Raw genomic sequence first — 20,512 nt, forward strand, 5'->3', positions numbered from 1 at the left:
CAAAATAATGAGTGAATAAAGTGCACCATTTTCTGAGTGCCTAGTATAAGGTCCACAATTCAGGTCACACTGTTTCTTTTCTTTTTTTTTTTTTTTTTTCTTTTCTTTTTTTAACCTTGAGATACATCTGCAGCCCAAGGTCATTTTTTCTTGCTAAATGATTTCAATGGTGAAGAAGTCTCCACACCACTACAAGAATTAATAAAGGCAAACTTGATTCTATCTGTCCCCTTTTTAAAAAATATTAGAACTTTCCCCCTTATCTACAGAAACAAATCCAAACTCCTTAGCATGGAATGCAAAGTTCCTTGATGTCTAATCTCTACAAACCTATCCTTTCCCATCTCTTACCATTTCCTCACATTGCCACTGTACTTTGGCCTTAAGAAACCATTTATAGTTCCCTAAATTTGCCATCTTTTCACATCTGTCTTTGAATCTACCCTATATTCACTTCCCCAGCGTGGGGGGGATATATATTACACACACACACACACACACACACACACACACACACACATACACACACACGTAGGTGTACACAATACCTTTATTTGATTTTTTTTTAATGTGTCTCACACATGCTAGGCGAGCGCTCTACCACTGAGCCACAACCCCAGCCCTCTTTCCCCAGTTTTTAAAGCCTGCCTTTTGAACATTATAATAACACCTAGAAAACCTCTAGACTCTGGAGTAGACTTAAAGTTGCAAATATGTGAATATAATTAGTCTTAAAAAAGGAGTGGGGGGTCCACCTTAGATCATTTTTCCCAAATGGAAGCAGAATCCATTTAGATGTCTAAGTTCCTTTCAGTGGTGTCCGTCTGGTCAATAGCTTCCCTTTCTATATACTATGGCTACAGTTAGTCCATTGCCAAGGGGGGAAAAAAACACATTCTAGAAGAAGAAAAAAGAACATTTCACAATATTGGCTTCATAAGAAATATACTTTAACCTAAAACAGTATCAAGCTGAATTTTCAATATAATAAAATGCTTGTCACTAGCAGTTCTTTTGTGGAGAACATGTAGGAGGAAGGCTTGTCATCTGACAATATCCCAGTTTAACATTATGCAAGTATTGGAATTAACAAGCAGAAAGTAACAGTTCCTGTCACCAAAAAGTCTGTATCCCTAAGTGAACTCTTCTGTGAAATGAGGTGGAAGTTGTGTTTTTCCTGTTCTAAAATCCAACATGCACACATTCCTCCCAGGTAGCCAGTACTGGTAAAATGCAATTTGCCAGCATGAAAAGCAGTCAGTGTTCTACCTTTAGCATACATGACTTGTCAAGTAAATGCAGCCTTTGTAGTTGCCAGAGCAATTCCAACCAACAACAACAAAACAAGCTGGGCAAGGGAGAGCAGTCTGCCTGCTACAGTGACATGTCTTTTCCTATGATATTGATTTTTACTACATTAAATCTCTTCTAATGACAAAAAATCCACATTAGCTTTATCAAGTCTACACTATTCAGAACCTGACAGGAATAACTTTATTCCAACCAATTCTGGTGTGACTCCCACTTCTTCTCATCCCACCTCAGCCAACTCTGAATCAATCCCTACCTAGAAACAAGAAAGAAAACAAGATTAAAGGCTATAGGAGGATAAAGAAATCCCAAACCAAAGCTTGCTAATTAAAGCTTAACATCAGAAGATTTGAGCCCTAGAAGACATATTATGGACATCTAGTCCAGCTACCTCAATTTAATTGGTAAGGAAATTAGAAGAGTTGCCCACTCTCATTCAGCTAGTTGATGGCAAAGTCAGGCAGGATTAGAACTCAAAACCCTATCTTAAGGCTGGGCGTATAGCTCAGTAATAGAGCACTTGCCTAGTATGTGTGAGGCCCTGGGTTCAATGCCTAGCACCAAAAAGGAAAGGAGCCTATTACCTAACATAATACTTTTCCTACTAAATCTCTTGAGATCATTTTATAGAAGACCATATCAAAATGACTTCTTCTCCTTTTCTTACTGTGGAATGCTTAGAGTACAAAAACAAAGCGTGAACAAAGGATAAAGCTCTGGAAACACAAAAAATATTAACAGTTAATTATTTTTTTAAGGTCTATTATATACTAAGCACTTTGTTAAGCATTTTGAGGCATTTTTTAAATTCTTTTAATTCTCATAACAATCCTACATGTAGATGTTATTATTAGCAGCCTTTTACAGATTAGGCAATTGATCACACAGATGTTAAATTATTTACCCACACAGCTAGTAAATGAGATATCTAGAATTTGAACTTAGTCTGATCCCAGAGTCTATATATAAGTAGTAAAAGAGAAGACCTCACCAGAAAGGCAGTTCAACTAGTCCACATCCACAAATGTCCTTCTTCAAGAGTACTGTTAGGTCCTGTATTTTGACCTTAAAAGGTCACATCTCAAGAAAGTCTTCTGTACAGGATTCAAAGCTTGCTTTAATTCTGCCAACGCTGTAAACTGATCAATGCCTGCCTTTGATAAAGTTGTGATGATCAAAGAGTTAACACGACCACAGTATTTCTGTGCTGTCAGGCAATTGGCCCAATTTTAATTTAAGGAATGAAGGCCAAAGAGGATATCTCTTATTAAAACAAAACAAACCACAACCAAAAAAGCTACACACGTTTTCTCTTATTTTCCTCTACTCAATTTGCCTTTCTTTGATTGATGTGTTCTTTGGCTAACAAGTAAAATGACTGGTAGAAACCTGCAATAAATAAGATCATTTAGAAACCCCAAGGCCCTTCAAAAACTATGTCTACTAATTTTTAAGCCCTCATCATACAGACTTTTCCACTCAACTCAGAGATTCCAGTCTCATTCAGCAAATCCTGCCTATGGAAATTTTCAGAATGGCAACTATGCCACAGCCCATGTCTAGGGCATACAGCCCTGTAACACTTAAGTCTTATGAGCTAGTCTCTGGCCAGGCTACATAAGATTTCAAATTTTAAAAGTCCTTTTAAAAAAAGATTCATCCTGGGTTCAATTCACAGCACCAAAAAAAAAAAAAAAAAAAAATCATGTATCCAATTAGAAGGCTCAAGCTTGTGAGCAATAAGATATGACAAAATGACTTACAGAAATTTGTTATTACTTAAACTGGCTTAAAGACCCTACTTTCCACTCCCATTAAATCAGTGATCTTGCGCTGGGGTTAAGATAGAGTGCTCCCCTAGCATGCGCCAGGCACTGGGTTCAATCCTCAGCACCACATAAAAATAAATAAATTAAATAAAGGTATTGTATCCAATTACAAATAAAGGGGGGGGGGAATAAATAAATACATACATACATACATACATACATAAGGGAAAAAATCAGTGACCTTAAATACTATGAGGTGCTGGGCATGTGGCATACACCTGAACACCCAGCATCTTAGAGGCTGAGGCAGGAGAATCACAAGTTCAAAGCCAGCTTCAGCAAATTAGTGAGCCCTGAGCAATTTGGTGAGACCCTATCTCAAAACAAAAAATAAAAAGGGCTGGAGATACAGCTCGGTGATTAAGTGCCCCTGGGTTCAATCCCAGGCTACAAAAAAAAAAAAAAAAAAAAGAAGGAAAGAAAAGAAACAAAAAACAACTATTAAGTTACAGTTCGCTCAAGGAAACTGTGTGTACAGGTGAAATATCAATTTCACAGAAGTATTAGAACTACACTTAATGAAAATGAGGTGAAATCTCAAGACAACAGGAAGAATGGAAGATGTCTGAAAAAAGGGGAAACCTCCGTAGTTCAGAAATAGCAACTGTGAAATAAATCTGAGATGAAAGTGACAGAGTTTTTACATTTTATCACTTCCCTATCTTTAAAACTGGTCTATTTTATAACAACTGAACGACAATCAAAGGATTTTGAGAGGTCATTTAGTCCTGTTTTTAGGCAGAATCACACCTTGAGTAAGTATTCCTGACAAATATGCTTCTAAAAACATTTCAAAGAACATTTCCATCGTCTGTCTACACGTAGTAGACTGTAAGTAAACGATAAGCTGTGCTTTCCTTCTCTAACATTTTGTATCAGATTGCTTAGAAATTTGTGTTTATAGGGAATTTCATGTGCCTATAATAATTTTATCATAATTTAGAGTACTTTGTCCAAGGTGCTTCACAAATTTCTAGTTTTTTTTTTAACCAATTCTCTAACATAGTGATTCTCAATAACAGCAAAGACTCATTTTCACAATATCAATGCCCACCACACCACTGGCCCTAGTTCTAGTACATTAATACTGAGAATAATTGCCAATATTATAATCTATGTAAGGGAAAGCCAGGCATCAAGTGGTTCAGAAATGAATCTTAAATGACACAGGACAGTAAGGAGCCTATGAGGGCCATACCACGAACATTTCTTAAACACAGAGTGGCTAGTTTAACTGGGTCGCATCATACTGGCAAGATAAAAGTCAGTGCATTGAGCTGCCATCTTGCGTCCCTGCGTGTGTGCGCCTAATCTCAGCTGGTCTGCCTGAGACCCCCTGAGCGCCAACCCTAGTCCCCCGAGAGGCCCCATTTCCGCTCCGACAAGATGAAAGAAACTATCATGAACCAGGAAAAACTCGCCAAACTGCAGGCACAAGTGCGAATTGGTGGAAAAGGAACTGCTCGCAGAAAGAAGAAGGTGGTTCATAGAACAGCTACAGCAGATGATAAAAAACTTCAGTTCTCTTTAAAGAAGTTAGGGGTAAACAATATCTCTGGTATTGAAGAGGTGAATATGTTTACAAACCAAGGAACAGTGATCCACTTTAACAACCCTAAAGTTCAGGCGTCTCTGGCAGCAAACACTTTCACCATTACAGGCCATGCTGAGACAAAGCAGCTGACAGAAATGCTACCCAGCATCTTAAACCAACTTGGTGCAGACAGTCTGACTAGTTTAAGGAGACTGGCTGAAGCTCTGCCCAAACAATCTGTGGACGGAAAAGCACCACTTGCTACTGGAGAGGATGATGATGATGAAGTTCCAGATCTTGTGGAGAATTTTGATGAGGCTTCTAAGAATGAGGCAAACTGAACTGATCAACTTCTAAAGAAGATAAACTTGAAGAAGTTACTGGGAGCTGCTGTTTTATATTATGACTGCTTTTTAAAATTGTTTTGTTTATGGATCTGATAAAATCTAGATCTCTAATATTTTTAAGCCCAAGCCCCTTGGACACTGCAGCTCTTTTCAGTTTTTGCTTATACACAATTTATTCTTTGCAGCTAATTAAGCTGAAGAAGCCTGGGAATAAAGTTTGAAACAAAGGTTAATAAAGTTCTTTGCCTAGTAAAAAAAAAAAAAAAAAGTCAGTGCATTGATTCTGAAGTCTGGTGTTTGGGTTTGAATCCAGCCCTGACAATTACTAACTTTATAGAGCTTTAGATTTAAGCATTCTCTTAATTTACTTATCTCTAAAATGAAACATTTACTTCACAGAATGAGAATAATAAACAGTTTTTAATCTGGCATATATCAATTGATTATATACCATCTTTTGCTGCTTTTGATAATCTAAAGTATCACAAATACCAGGAATATGATATTTATACAAGCAGCAAAACATAATGATCCCAGCAAAGATACGGGAAGAGGAAAGATACCTGGTATATTAAACATTCCATTTAAGCAAAGAAAATGATGGCTGCCCTTCTAGAATTGACACTACTGCAGATCTGGTGAACAGATATAGGGCTACAGTGAGGCATGGGGAGTAGGGATGACAACAAATACACCAAAGAAGAATCATGACCCCCAGTTAACAGAGGCACAGGGAAGAGAACAGAGAGCAAAGGTAATCAACAAACAGTATTCCCTGAAGCTTGCTCAACCTTAAGTAAGTAGCTCTATACTTTCATTTAAAGTTAACTACAAATCATTAAAAAAAAAAAAAAAAAAAGCAGAGGACAAATTAATTAGAAAACAGAGCCTTCTCTGAATCTTTGGCACAAATGGGTTAACACATGTAAAAATTATACAGTTTAAAAAAGAAAATCATCAGGATCTCTGCTAGAACTCGAAATTAACTGAAATGTATTAAGTGAAGGTAAATTTAATGAATGTTTCCTTAAGGCTATAGCTTTGATCTAGAGGGGGAGAGGTTCCATATCCAGTCAAAAGTAAAATAAGGGTAAGTTCAATGATCTAGTGCTGCTGCTAAGCTTGGGCCAAGACTTGTGCAAGTCTCTCCTAAGTACTCCACACAAAGCCTACTCAAGACAAAGGCCCTTCTATTTTACAAGGAAGGAGGATAGGGAGTGAAAGGGAATAGTAAGAGAGAACAGAGTTAAAAGAACAGAATTAAAGATCTTCACAAATAATATGAAATGGTTAAATGTAAAGCATGAGGAGGGGGTGGTGTTTTGTAAATACAGTTCTTAACTCAGGCAACCTCTCATGCTTACCTAGGGACAGACAAGAAAATGCAGAGTTGGTTTGCCATTTATTTCTCTCCCAGAATGAAAACAGCAATCTTTATAGAAAAGCCCTTATCCCAGATTAATCTTGTTATAGGATATTACACAATTATCATACAAGAGAATGGACTGATTTTTAAAGTCCTCATAGCCAGATCACTAACAACAGAGCAGCCCCATTAATTCACTGAAAGGACCTGAAACTGGAAGCATAAGTCTCACAACGCACCACTACCTCACCAATTCCAGGGTGAGATATGCTCATGCTTATAGCAACAGCTTTTTGTTGAAAGCAAAGGAACAAACAATATTTTGGTGAACTAAATATCCTTAAAATTTAGTAAAAGCAATTGTTTTTCTCAACCAAAAGCATGCTCTGAAGGTCTGTAGGTACATATGGCAAAGCACACTCAATCACAAATTCTTGTAATGTGGTGGAGGATCCTAAACTCCATTATATCTTTTTTTTAAATACTTTTTGAGTTGTAGATGAACACAATATTTTATTTATTTATTTATTTTCTATGGTGCTGAGGATCGAACCCAATGCCTCACACATGAGAGGCAAGAGCTCAACTACTGAGCTACAACCCCAGCCCTTCCATTATATCTTTACATACTCCCATCCTCAGGGGGACTCACAATTATGTTATGGTGCATTGTAGTAACTTGACAAGCTACATAAATTTTTTTCTAGAAATTTGCATTAGGTAAAGACTGCCCTACTAAAACTGATACTATTGCAGTTATTGGTGAACTCTTCACATATGGAGAGTTCACTATACTGTCAAGGTGTTCAGTCTTCCTCACTAAAAAAATTCACACTGTCTTCCTTTTGATAACACTTTTGGAAAACATAACAAACCATAACAATAGAAAGAAACTTGCAAATAGGAAATTTAAAGTTTTAAAAACTGAAAGAAGCTGGGGGCATAGCCCAATGGTAGATTACTTGCCTAGTATGTGCGAGTTAGATTCTCAGTTAGATTCTAATTAATTAATATTCATTAAGTTAATTAGATAAATAAAAATTGAGAGGAAGACTTTTTTTTTGGTGGGGGGGGGGGGCCTGGAATTGAACCCAGTAGTGCTTAACCACTGAGCCACATCCCCAGCCCTTTTTCATATATTTTATTTAGAGACAGGTTCTCTTTAAGTTGCTTAGGGCCTCACTAAATGGTGAGACTGGCTTTGAATTCATGATCCTCCTGTCTCAGCCTCCCCACAGGCCACTGGGATTACAGGAATGCAACACTGCGTCCAGCAGGAAGAAGACACATTAAAAAGCGTAATTTTGAAGAAAAATCCTGAAATAAAACCATAAAATTTGGACTTATTCCAAAACAAGTAGGAAATTAGGACTTTAAGCCTAAATGATTTCCAAAGCCAAATAAACTAACATTTTTAGTTATATGCCATGCTAACATTTTTCCCCTGATCAAATCCAATGAAAATCCCAATAGATGAACAATATGATCCCATTTTTATAGTTGAGGAACTTGAGTCTCTCAAAGATTAAATACCTTGATCCATTTGAACCTAGGACTTTCTGATTCCAAATTCTATATTTTCTATAGTAGCCTTACAAATTTATTAATATAAAAACAAAGGAAGAGATAAAAGACAAAACTCCTAAACTACAAAAGTCTCTCAATTCAAAGTCAATTCAAAGTCTCTATGGAGAAAAGTCAGAACACTGAATTCAATTAAGCACATATGTATATCTGATTAAAAGCCTTGAAAGAAAAAAAAAAAAGACACTGTAGTTTCTCTTAAAAAAAATAAAGTTTTAATCTCAAATTTCAAGGTTACTTCAAAATTCTATTGGTCAGGACTTTGATCAGTTAAGACAGAAAAGAAGGAAGACACTTGATTAAGGTTTGGTTATATAAATGAACATCAAATCCAACAAATAGTACTACTTCTGAAATCAAAATAATTGCAAATAGTTTTCCATTTGATAAAATTACTTTGCTGTGCAAGCAACTCAAAGATAAATTATTCCAAAATTAGAACACATAAAGGTAGGAAGATAAAGATATTGGTTGCTATTTTTACAAAACTGTGATGCATAAAAATCAAGATTTATTGTTTTAAATGTAACCATTTCATAAATATCATTAAAAAATTGCTTTGTAGGCTATAAATTTAAGTACACTTATTGAGTGTTCTAACAAATGTATCAGACCAATAAGCCTTACAAATCATTTAGCAATTCCCCATTTAATAATTCGTTCCTTAGGGCTGGGAATGTAACTCAGTGGGAGAGTGCTTGCCTGCCATACGCAAAGCCCTGGATCACTGGCATCCAAATAATAAATAAATAAATCTTTATCATGTTCCTGAAATTTTTCTTTTTCTGTTTATTGATTTATTTGTTTATTTTGGTAGCAGGGATTGAATCCAGAGTTGTTCAATCACGGAGCCACATCCCCAGCCCTACTTTGCATTTTTATTTAGTGACAAGGTCTCACTGAGTTGCTCAGGGCCTGGCTAAGTTGCTGAGATGACTGTGAACTCACCATCCTCCTGCCTCAGCTTTCCGAGCTGCAGGGGTGCGCCACTACGCTCAGCGATATTTTTCTTTTAAGTCAGTATTTTCATCTGACTAGATGTTCAACTACTCCTCAAAAATATTTTCTTCAGCTACTCAGGAGGTCGAGACAGGAGGACCATGTGAGCCCAGGAGTTTGGAACCAGCCTGGGCAACAGTGAGAGTCCATCTCAAAAAAAAAAAAAAAAAAATTCTCCAGCTGCTTTGTTTTAATGCTAATATTATAAAATTTTGTTCACTGCTCAACCCAGCATTTACCAATCCCACAGAACTAGCTGTTCAGAGGGAAGGGAAAGAGGGCAGCAGATTAAGTGGATTATGAATGCAGAATTTACTATTTTCCATTTTCCCTTTCCTCTGTCCCCCTGTGACATTCTCAGCATTGGTACCGAGGGTTCTGGAGATTCTACTCTACAAAAAGATGCATCATTTCTGCAGTCCTAAACAAAAAGCTGAGACAGAGGCACAGAGAAATGGAAAACCAGGAACAAGAAAACTCAGAGGCTATATTCTCATGGATTCGGAGGGTGCTCGACGCTGAGGATATTAACATCTGACTTTCCTTTTTTCTCTACCTAAACCTCTTCTTCTCAGTCCCCAAGGGCTATAACATCACCAGGGTTGCCCAGATTACTATGGGGACTCTTCTCTGCTGGCTTTCTAGGTCACATGACTCCTATGCTCCCATTCTGTGTCCCAAGGCCATTGTCATCTCTAGCTTTTCTTTTGAATGTTTAAATGCTATTCCTGTGGAGAAAGGCCACTTCATTAACAGCTCCACTTCATTAACAAAGTAGACAAATCAACCAAAACGTGATTGCTAGGATTTTTTTTAAAGAAAAAAGTCTAGCTGGGGACAGTGGTACATGCCATCAGCCTCTGCTAGTTGGGAAGCTGAGGTGGAAGGAGCACTTGAGCCCAGGACTCGGGGACAAACTTATTGAGCCCCCATCTCAGAAAAAGATGGGGTGGGGGGAGAAGGACAAGGGAGGGGAGGGGAGGGAAGGGGAGGTTTAAAAAGGAATATTTTATATAAACAAAAACTGTCAGATGTTTGTTGTCCCATAATATTTGCAGAGAATTCGTTACAGGATGCCCATTGGATACTAAAAAGTCTGGTATGTTCAAGTCCTTTGTAAGAAATACTCAGTTACCTGCATATGACCCATGCACATTCTCCCTTATATTTTAAATCATATTTAGATGACTTATAGTATTTAACAAAATATAAATGCCATTTAAGTAGTTAGACTGTACTGTTTAGAGAACAGTGACAAGAAAAAAGTGGGTATGTCTTCAAAACAGATTTTTTTTTTTTTTTGGAGAGGGGAGGCAGGTACTGGGATTGAACCCCAGAGGGATTTCTCACTGGTCTACAACCCCAGCCTTTTTTATTTTTTATTTTAAAACAGGGTCTCGCTGGGTTGCATGAAATCTTGCTGGGTTATTAAGACCGACCTCAGACTTTGTGGTCCTCCTTCCTCAGCCTCCCAAGTCACTGGTATTGCAGGCATGCAACACTAAGCCAGCTTTAAAAATTTTTTTTTCAAATATTTTTTATCCATGATTGGTAGAATCCTCAGATGTGACACCTGTTTCTATGGATGGCTGACTGTATGTCCTTCTGCCTTATGTCCAGGGATAAAAATTATGGAAATCTGTAGAGCCAATGAATGGATTGCTAACAGACAGGAATTGTCCTAGGTATGGATTAACACGTGTTTATCCATTTTTATAAATAAAACTGGCACTTGGTTTTGACCCCCCCCAAAAAAAAAGAAAGAAAAGAAATACTGTCAGAAATGAAATCTGATCTCCACACCCTACTTTTCCCCTCACTCCCTTCAAATAGAAACTGCACATGTTTTACACTAAGAATGTTTGATGTGTTGCAAACAGCTTAGTCAAGCCAAACCACAAAGGGATGAGGAGTAACAAAAAGAGGGCAGGGCAGAGGGGGGTGGAGCTGCCTAAGCATATACATATGAATATGGGCGTATTATGATTCCATCCTTAATTCCAAAAGACGGCTTTGGATGAGAGATTGTTTTATATCATCAAGAGAAAATTTTCTGCCCATTGTTACACAGAATAGAGCAGACTATTCCCAAATGGTTATTTTCTAGAGAAATTAAACAGAGAAAATTCTTTTTGTCCAGAACCAGAAATTCTGGTGAGAGTCACAAAGATTTCTTTGCCATTTATCAGCCTTTTTCAAAAGATTTTTTTTTCCACATTTTTCATTGGTGCATTACAGTTGTACATGATTAAAGGGACTGTTGTGACACATTCGTTCGGGCACACAACAGGACAATATGATTGGCCAATATCACTCCCCAGCACTTCCCTCTCCCTCCCCATTAACCATTTTTAAGCACTGACAGAAGGCTGAAGATTTATTCACACATAAACTTTGTATAGTGGGGTTGAATGTAGTTCAGTAGAGTGCTTGACTAGCATGCAAGAGGTCCTAGGTTCAATCCCTAGGAAAAGGAAGGAAGACTTCTAAACAATACAGCTGAACAACTACCACTAAAGGAGGTTTCCTACTTGTAGTCCACTATCAGTACACACCCATCTTGGGGGTTGGGGATAAGTTTTACTAAGGATTGAGCCCAGTAAAGGGAGCTCTTAACCACTGAGACACATTCCCCATCCCTTTTTTATAGTTTATTTAGAGACAGGGTCTTGCTGTTGCTGTCAGCAACTCAATAAATTGCTGAGGCTGGCTTTGAATTCACAATCCTCCTGCTTCAGCCTCCCTACTGGGGTTTCAGGTGTGTGCGACCACACCTGGCCTGAAATTTGTTGTTGTTGTCTTGTTTTGTTTTATGTTTACAAGGGTTAGATGGTGCCTTTAGAGCATAGAAGATATCCTAAAGCCAGTGGCCTTTGCACAGGCCCACATGGAACTAGAATCATCACTACATTACCCCACTGTTAACCTTTCCAAAGCTGTCTGTGTTAGGCCTAATGTCTGAAGGTCTTCATACTGTACCCTCAAACCACTTTTTCATTTTCCTCTAATGCTAGCCTAATGTGTTGCGGTTCCTAAAAATAACCTCTATTTTCCATGTGCATATCTTTGCTTCCATTGCTCTGTCAAGAATTCACTTTTTCTCATTTTCCTCCCCACATATAAACAATCCTTCACAAAACTGAGTCCTAGATCATCCTGGTAGTCTTCCTTCTCTGATTCTATATACTAAACTATAAGTATCAATTAACAAAGAGTTCACTTTTTAAGAAAAACTAAATTGAAGATCTTTAATTATAGATCAAAACTGCTCAATTCAGATCTCACACAGAAAGGACCTGTGAATCTAGTTAAAAGCAAAATTCTTGATATGTTGATTAATTGTGTAGCCTTACCATAGCTATAAATGTATAATTATTCTCAGCCTAGAAAAAAAATAGTGGCAAGTGTGGTGGCACATACCTGTAATCCCAGTTAGTCAGGAGGTTGAGGCAGGAGGATTGCAAGTTCCAGGCCAGCCTCAACAACTTAGCAAGGTTCTAAGCAATTTAGAAAGACCCCCCCCCATCTCAAAATTTAAAATAAAAAGGGCCAGGTATGTAGCTCAGTGATAAAGCGTCCCTTGGTTCTAAAGGAAGAAGGGAGGGAGGGTAGAAGGAAGAAAAGAAATGTGAATTATCAAAAAGCTAGCATGTTAGAGACAGCATACAAGAAGCTGACATGAAGGATTAGGGAATGCAGCTCAGTAGGACAGCACTTGCCTAGCAAGAATAAGGTCCTAGATTTAATCCTTAGTATCATAAGGAGGAGGAGGAGGAAAAACCGAAAAAGGAAGAGAAGCTGGCTTCTCTTCTGGCATAGTAGTAATATTCTATCCCTTGGCCAGTGCTTCATATGCATTAATATTTGTATTATAACAGTTCATTAAGCTGTATGTTTATTTTATTATGCACTTCTTAGTACACCTATTTTCTTTCTAAATAAAATGTGTGTTTGTTTGTTTGCAGTGTTGGGCATTAAACCTAGGGCCTTACATGTGTTAGGCAAGCACTCTACCACCGAACTACACCCCAGTCTTCAAAATAAAGTGCTAGGCACACAGTAAGCAGCCAATAAAACATACTATAAGATTTTTCTTTTTTCTTTTATTTTTTTTTCATTTTTCTTTTCTTTTTTTTTCTTTTTTCTTTTCTTTTTTTTTTTTTTAATGTGTGTGTTCTTGGGATTATTGAACCCAGGTTCTCATGAATGCTAAGTATATACTCCACCAGTGAGCTACATCCTCAGCCCTAAGGCAAGATACTATTAAACTGATATGACATATCTTGAAAAAAATCAAAATACCTGTATGAAAAAGTATCAAATGAATCAAAACTCATTTGACTCCTAATTAAGTGTGTCATAATCCTAGTGAAAAACAGACTGATTATATAGTTCATTTACAACTATAGAGGAGGTAGAATCTATAAATTCTACATATGAGAATGTGGGTTTCAAGGCTAACTACTTGGCCTTGGCAAAATGACTTAATCTCTCCAAATCTTAGTTTCCACATTTGTCACACAGAAAGCACTTAACTGCTTATATTGTAGCTTATATTGAGGTCCAAGTTAAACAATGTTTGTAAAAGCATTTCATGAATGGCAAAGTACAAAATATATTGCATTATTAATAAACTATTGCACAATACTATTTTATATATGAGCAGAAAGTATTGAGAGAAAATACTATGGAACTTGAAAATATGAACACTTCATTCCGATTTTCATTTAGAATGTAGGAAGATTCATGCCCTTGAATTGTCATAAAATCTGACCAAGTAACAGAGAATGGGTGGAATCACAAATAATATAAATTTATAATCAGCTGATATCTAAATACAATAGTATTGGTGATCCTCAGGGTTATACAAAATAACATATAAGAGGAAAGGAGGGGTAAGACAAGATAATACAAGTGGAAGAAATGATTTACAGTAGAGGGGGTAGAGAGAGAAAAGGGGAGGGGAGGGGAGGGGAGGCGGGAAAGTAGAGAATAAGATAGACAGCAGAATACATCAGTCACTAGAACGGCAATATGTAAATCAATGGAAGGGTAACTGATGTGATACAGCAATCTGTATATGGGGTAAAATTGGGAGTTCATAACCCACTTGAATCAAACTGTGAAATATGATATATTAAGAACTATGTAATGTTTTGAACGACCAACAATAAAAAAAACGAAAATATAAAAAATAAATAAATATATAAATACAATAGTATTTGACAACTCTGACCAAATGACATTGTCAGAAGAGAACTCCACTCTTAAAATGATGTTGACCTCATCCTAGTTGATTATCTTTTATGACAGGAAGTAATCTTAATCATCTTTATAAGATACTTCATGTGTAATATAAATGGAACAAGAAGGAAAGAGCTCTCTGCCTCTAATAAACCCACAATACATGGCAAGTAGGCAATCTTGCAGGGAAGTCAATAAGAAGATTTTTTTTTTTTGGTATCAGGGATTGAACCCAGGGGCATTCTTAACCACTGAGCCAAATCCCCAGCCCTTTTCTTTTCTTTTTTAGCTTATTTTTATTCAGAGACAGGGTCTCCCTAAGTTACTTAGTACCTCGCTAAGTTACTGAGGCTGGCTTTGAACTCATGATCCTCCTACCTCAGCCTCCCAAACCACTGGGATTATAGGCATGCGCCACTGTGCCTAGCCTAGCAATAAAAAGAAGTGCTCTAGCCATATCACATAGAGAACAGTAATTCTCAGTAAGTAAAAAACTGAATTATTATAAAATTTTAAAGGAAATAAATGATCATTGAGTTTCAGGAAATGGAATGAACACTAGATATCATAATGCAAGTTCTAATTTTACAAATGAAGAGATATGAAGCCCCAAGAAGAGAACTGACCTATTAAAGCTCAGAGTGGGTAAGTGGCAATTTTATCAGTAAATAATTGCAAAGTGAATTCAAATAAATTCCCATAACAAACAATTAAGAGTTATTCACAATTAGCAAAACTCATTAGAAACTACCATCTTCTCTCAGTCAATATTTACAGGCGTGGCAGCGCACACCTGTGATCCTAATTGTTCGAGAGGCCAAGGCAGGAGGATCATGAGTTCAAAGCCAGCCTCAGCAACTTTGAGAGGCCCTGAGCAACTCAGGGGGACCCTGTGTCTAAATAAAAAAAAAAAAAAAAATTAAAAGGGCTGAGGATATGGCTCACTGGTTAAGTGCCCCTGGATTCAATCCCCAATACCAAAAAAAGAAAAAGAAAAAGAAATAAATGGGGCTGGGGATGTGGCTCAAGCAGTAGCGCGCTCGCCTGGCATGCGTGCGACCCGGGTTCGATCCTCAGCACCACATACCAACAAGGATGTTGTGTCCACCGAGAACTAACTAACTAATTAACTAACTAAATAAATAAATAAATAAATAAGATTTCTCTCTCTCCTCTCTCACTGTCTCTTTAAAAAAAAAAATCTTAAAAAAAAAAGAAATAAACTTAGAATCAACTCTTTCTTTTTTTAAAACATTTTTAAATATTTGTTTTTTAGTTGTACTTGGGCACAATACCTTTATTTTATTTATTTATTTTTATGTGGTGCTGAGAATCAAACCCAGGGCCTAACATGTGCTAGGCGAGTGCTCTACCGCTAAGCCACAACTCCAGCCCTTAGAATCAACTCTTTCTTAACAGATTGTGAAACAGGTTTCAGTTCCTCTTTGACCAAATTCTCATTAATTCTGATTTTATTCAAATAAATAAATAAAGTTTGACTTTAGGGAAACCAACAGTAAATACTGCAGTTACAAAGCTTTCTAAATGATAATGATGTGTACTGGAAGTAACATTTTCCAAGTTAAGAAGGCTTTAGTCACTGAGATTCAAATGAAGAATGTATCTAGAACATTGATATTCTGAAGGTGGTTGACAGTCAAACGGGATAGATGAAGCAAATTTAATTAGGAAATCACAGATAAATTGCCTATCAACTTCCTTTTAAGGAAGAAAAACTTGTAAAATAACTGAAATGAACTCTACTAATTTAAATGTTAGGTCTGGACTATTCCAAACAATAAGTAACTAAATAATAAAAAGTATTAAAGATCAAAAGGAATGCTTAGCTGTCAATAAGCACAAAAGTAAACAAATAAAAAATTTTAAGGACAGCAATTGCTAGAACAAGTGTTTTAAAAATTTTCATTTATCCCCTTAAAATTTTTTTCAAAAAGTAAAAGAGAAAATTGCTTTTTTGAATGTAAGTGGTACTTAGCTCGCCAATGGACTGAGCAATGAAACAGAAGCCTCATATGCCCTTCACAATTTCAAAAGCAATGAAACTGTAAATCAATAGCTTTATATAAGACCCAGTGATGTAAGTTCCATTTCCAGTGATACAAGATAGAGGCTGGATGAAGAAGCCTGAAGAAATTTATATACATATATGTGTGTGTGTGTGTGTGTGTATTTTTTTTAAGTTGGGCTGGGTTGTGGCTTTAATCCTCAGCACCACATAAAGATAAATAAATAAATAAAGGCATTGTGTCCATCTACAACATATATATATATATATATATATATATATATATATATATTTTATACCTTTATTTTACTTATTTATATGTAGTGCTGAGGATAGAACCCAGGGCCTCATACATATTAGGAGAGCACTCTACCATTGAACCACAACCCCAACCCCCCCAGCCCCGCAGGAATTTTATATCACATTTCCATTGTTCTGTATTCATCCATTTGTTGCGACCTTCTTTCCCAGGAGCATATACCACCAGTACTAGACACATAATATCTATTAACTTGAAACTAAACAACTAATGAGATCCCATACCATTTATGGCTCCTATGCTAAATATGTAATATAATTTATTATGTCTCCTCCACCATCAAACAAAAACTAGTAACAGGCTGAAGTTGGTGGCTCAGCAGCAGAGCACTCGTCTAGCATGTGCGGGGCGCTGGGTTGATCCTCAAGTACCACATAAAAATAAAATAAAAAGTATTGTGTCCAACTACAATTAAAACAAACAAACAAAAAAAACAAACTAGTAATGGAACTTTAAGCTTAACCCAGTGGACAGCTAGTTATTGTTTCTTCCATCTTTAATAAGAAATAAAAATAATTTTTCTAAATGTACAGCATAACAACTGCTAAACACTGTGTTCAACATTGAGCAAGGGGTAAGTATCTCAACAAATCATTTTTAACAAAACATCAAGATCACAAAAATAAAATGATTTTCTGCCCCTGAACTGTCCTTAACAAAAGAGGAAATCAAACAACAATTTACTACTGAGCCAAAGGGGCTATACCATTTCTATTTGAAAGAGACTGGAAGTTCAAAGCTATACCTTCCATCAAGGAAAAGCCCCACCTCAACCACATCAATTACTACTAGCTAAAACAAAACCATACATACAGAAGAAACAACAACCTTCCAAATCAGGGGTGTGACTAGTGAGTCAGATGAAACTATACCTTCATTTGTTCAGAAAAAAGCAGTGTAACAGCCAACTGAGCCAGTTCTCAAAAGGCACATGCCCTTGAGAAGCTCCTGGGTCACCCGTGTTCATATGGGTTGTTTCTACACCAGAAAAGAAAGCTTATAGCATGTGAAATAAAAAATAAACATTAAACCTTCAGAACTATTTGCATAAAGAAAGGAATGAAATCACAAGTCAGAGAAAAAGTGATGCATATCAAAGGTCAGTCATTAGTACAGACTTACTTAATCACCGTGGTCAGAGCACATGGACAAAAGTGCACTCTTTACACAGAATTTTCCAATTATTAACCAAAGTCCACTGCAGTCTGATAAGGTAAATGATGTTTTAAAAATAAGGTGATGCTATCCTAGGGACACAAAAAGTGAGAACTTGACTAGACCAATGTTCTCTCTGTCTTTTACTTGGGAGATAAAAGAGTACTCAAAAATATTACTTGATAGCTCTGTTTGCCACTTTATCAGAGAGAAAGCTGCTCTCAATTTCATACAAAAGGAATTACACACACACACACACACACACACACACACACATACACGCACATATGCTTGGGTGGGGGGAGGTGATAGGTATCTCACCTAGGGCCTCAGCATGCTAGAAAAGCACTCTCACTAAAATAAACCCCTAACCCATGGGTATGTTTTAAGAAGAAAGTCTACATCAAAAGTAGCAGGACTACCAGGCATGGTCGCACAGCCTGTAACCCCAGCAGCTTGGGAGGCCGGAGGATCGCAAGCTCAAAGCCAGTCCCAAAAATTTAGCAAGGCCCTAAGCAACTCAGTGAGACCATTTCAAATTTTAAAAAGGGGCTGAGGATAAGCTCAACGGGTAAACTGCCCTTCAGTCCATTCCCTGGTAAGAGGGGTGGGGGGCAAAAGTAGCAGGCCTACTCTGTTTACCAATTTCTTTGTTAATCATTATCAAAAATTCCATCAAGCCAAGCATGATAGCTCATGTCTATAATTCCAGCTATTAGGAAGGATATGGCAGGAAGATGGCAAGATTGAAGCCAATGTGAGCAACTTTGCAAGACCATGTCTCACAATAAATTTTTTTTAAATGGCTTGGGAAGTAGCTCAGTGATATAACACTTGCCCAGTATGCATGAGGTCCTGTATTTGTGATGGATGACAAACCAAACCTGGATGTAAAATAAACTATAAGAATAGTGTTGTGAAAAACTAGTGGCTAGGAAAGAAAAAGTTCCCTTCTCTTTTTAGTCAGCCCTTCTTCAAAAACCTTAATTAACACCATAGACCCCTACCTTTTGGATTATAAATAAGTACCTCTAGGAATCTAACTACTCCCTTTTGAAGTGTAAACACCCCTGTTAAGGCGTCAGGTCCTAGGCTAAAAATTGACCAAACAAGCTTCCTGCTAGAAACCCCAAGCCCAGCCTTCTACTGGGTGGACTGGAAATTTTATGGCAGCAGAAAGTCTATAAATGTTGTGAGAAACTGGAGATAGGGGCTCAGAATTTGGAGTCTGATCTCCTCTGGACCGACCCACCCGCATAAAGTAAAGTTTGATGTCTCCCACTCTCCAAATGCCATTTGCCACTTTTTGACCAGTCTGATTCCCACGACATTTCCAATTCCCAGTACCAACATCCCCCAAAAATCCACTAATTAGTTAAGGAGCCAGCTTTTGAACACTTTTCCACTTTTTATAGGCCTGCATACTCAGAAAAAAAAAATTAGTTTTATGTAAGTCTTATTTTATATTATCTATATTACTAGTTACTATAGAAAAAAAGATCTGATCATTTCATATTTGAGTGTGTCGAAATCTTTTTATCATAGAAGTAATGTGTCTAGGGATTTACTAGAAAGAGGCACAAGGGAATTACATGGATGAAAGAATTTTTTTCTGTCTTGATTAAGATAGTCATCGAATCTCCTAACTCAAGACCGGTGCATTTCCTGGTACAGTTTATTTTTTTAAAAAATACAAGAGTTGATCTGGGTTCAATCTCCAGTATCAAAAGGAAAGAAAGAAATCAGAATCAAGCAATTATTTAATAGTCAAACTCTTGAGTTAGAAAGCAGCAAGGGTAGTAAAGTCCACATCATACAAAAAGAACTTGCTATTTTTTCCTCTGATCTACATTTCCAACTTGTGTGCACTAATTAATTCTTGAAGAATTAAATATCCAAGGGGCTTTTGGAGACTCCACTAACAGAAAGGAGAAGGTCTCAGGGCAGTGTGAAGACTTGCATCTGCCTGTGAGCATACAGATCACATCTCGCAACTTAGAGCTGTCTCAAACATCAGTAAAGCAAAACAGACCATCCCTGTGTGAAAGGCACCAGAGAGGGTTGCCCTGTACATCTCCTCTGAGGCAGATTAAGAGAAAAAGAAATTAATTGATATTTCATTGATAACATCACAACCCAAATTAACCTCACCTAATCACTGAAAAATGTTTAACAGATTGTGGAGGACAAAGAAGAAAATGTAGAATGTTATAAAGGTAAATTACTAATATTATAAATGGAAATTGTCACTTTCTTTGCAAGTAGCTAAAGAATATTTGTCCCAGTCAGACAGGTCCATTTTGTTTATAAACAAACAAATACAAACAGAAATAAATACACAAATGGATCTGTTTCAAGGGCTGATTTTTAAAAACACCCTTATATCTGAAAGCAAAAAGAGCTCCTTGACAGACATGCCAGGTTCAACCATTGGCAGAATGTAGAAAATACAAATGACACCCAAGATAACATGTTCACTTTTTTAAAAACTCTAGTACACCTCCAAAGTCAGTCATCCTTATTAACAGTGTTGGCATTACCAACACTGACTATCCAAACATGCTTATTCCTGATATTTTTGCCTCTCTTCTGTAAAATACCTACTAAAAATTGTCATGTTAGCAAATAAGAACGAAGACTGTCTTGAAAGATAAAGCTTCAGAAATGTCCTATAACTCTAAACCGATGAAAAGCTGCAACATATGTAAAAGTCGCGTGGGCCCATCTGATAACACTACCAAAGTTAAGGTTGTGATGTTTTACAAACTCAGCAACTGAAATCTGCCTTAGAAATTAGT

The 20,512-nt window shown here is 37.0% G+C and overlaps 2 protein-coding genes across 4 annotated transcripts in view; one reads left to right on the forward strand and one right to left on the reverse strand.

Annotated features, from left to right (window-relative positions):
* The window catches only part of Sik3 (SIK family kinase 3), a 239,721-nt gene that overhangs the window by 148,537 nt on the left and 70,672 nt on the right, over positions 1–20,512 (reverse strand). The gene's annotated exons all lie outside the window — the stretch shown is intronic.
* Positions 4,417–5,258, forward strand: LOC144377197 (transcription factor BTF3). Its single transcript, XM_078047057.1, has one exon. It carries the CDS (start codon positions 4,527–4,529, stop codon positions 5,013–5,015), a length of 489 nt encoding a protein of 162 aa, XP_077903183.1. The 5' UTR covers positions 4,417–4,526; the 3' UTR covers positions 5,016–5,258.

The sequence above is a fragment of the Ictidomys tridecemlineatus genome, chromosome 4 (assembly GCF_052094955.1).
Source record: "Ictidomys tridecemlineatus isolate mIctTri1 chromosome 4, mIctTri1.hap1, whole genome shotgun sequence".
Lineage (NCBI taxonomy): Eukaryota > Metazoa > Chordata > Mammalia > Rodentia > Sciuridae > Ictidomys > Ictidomys tridecemlineatus.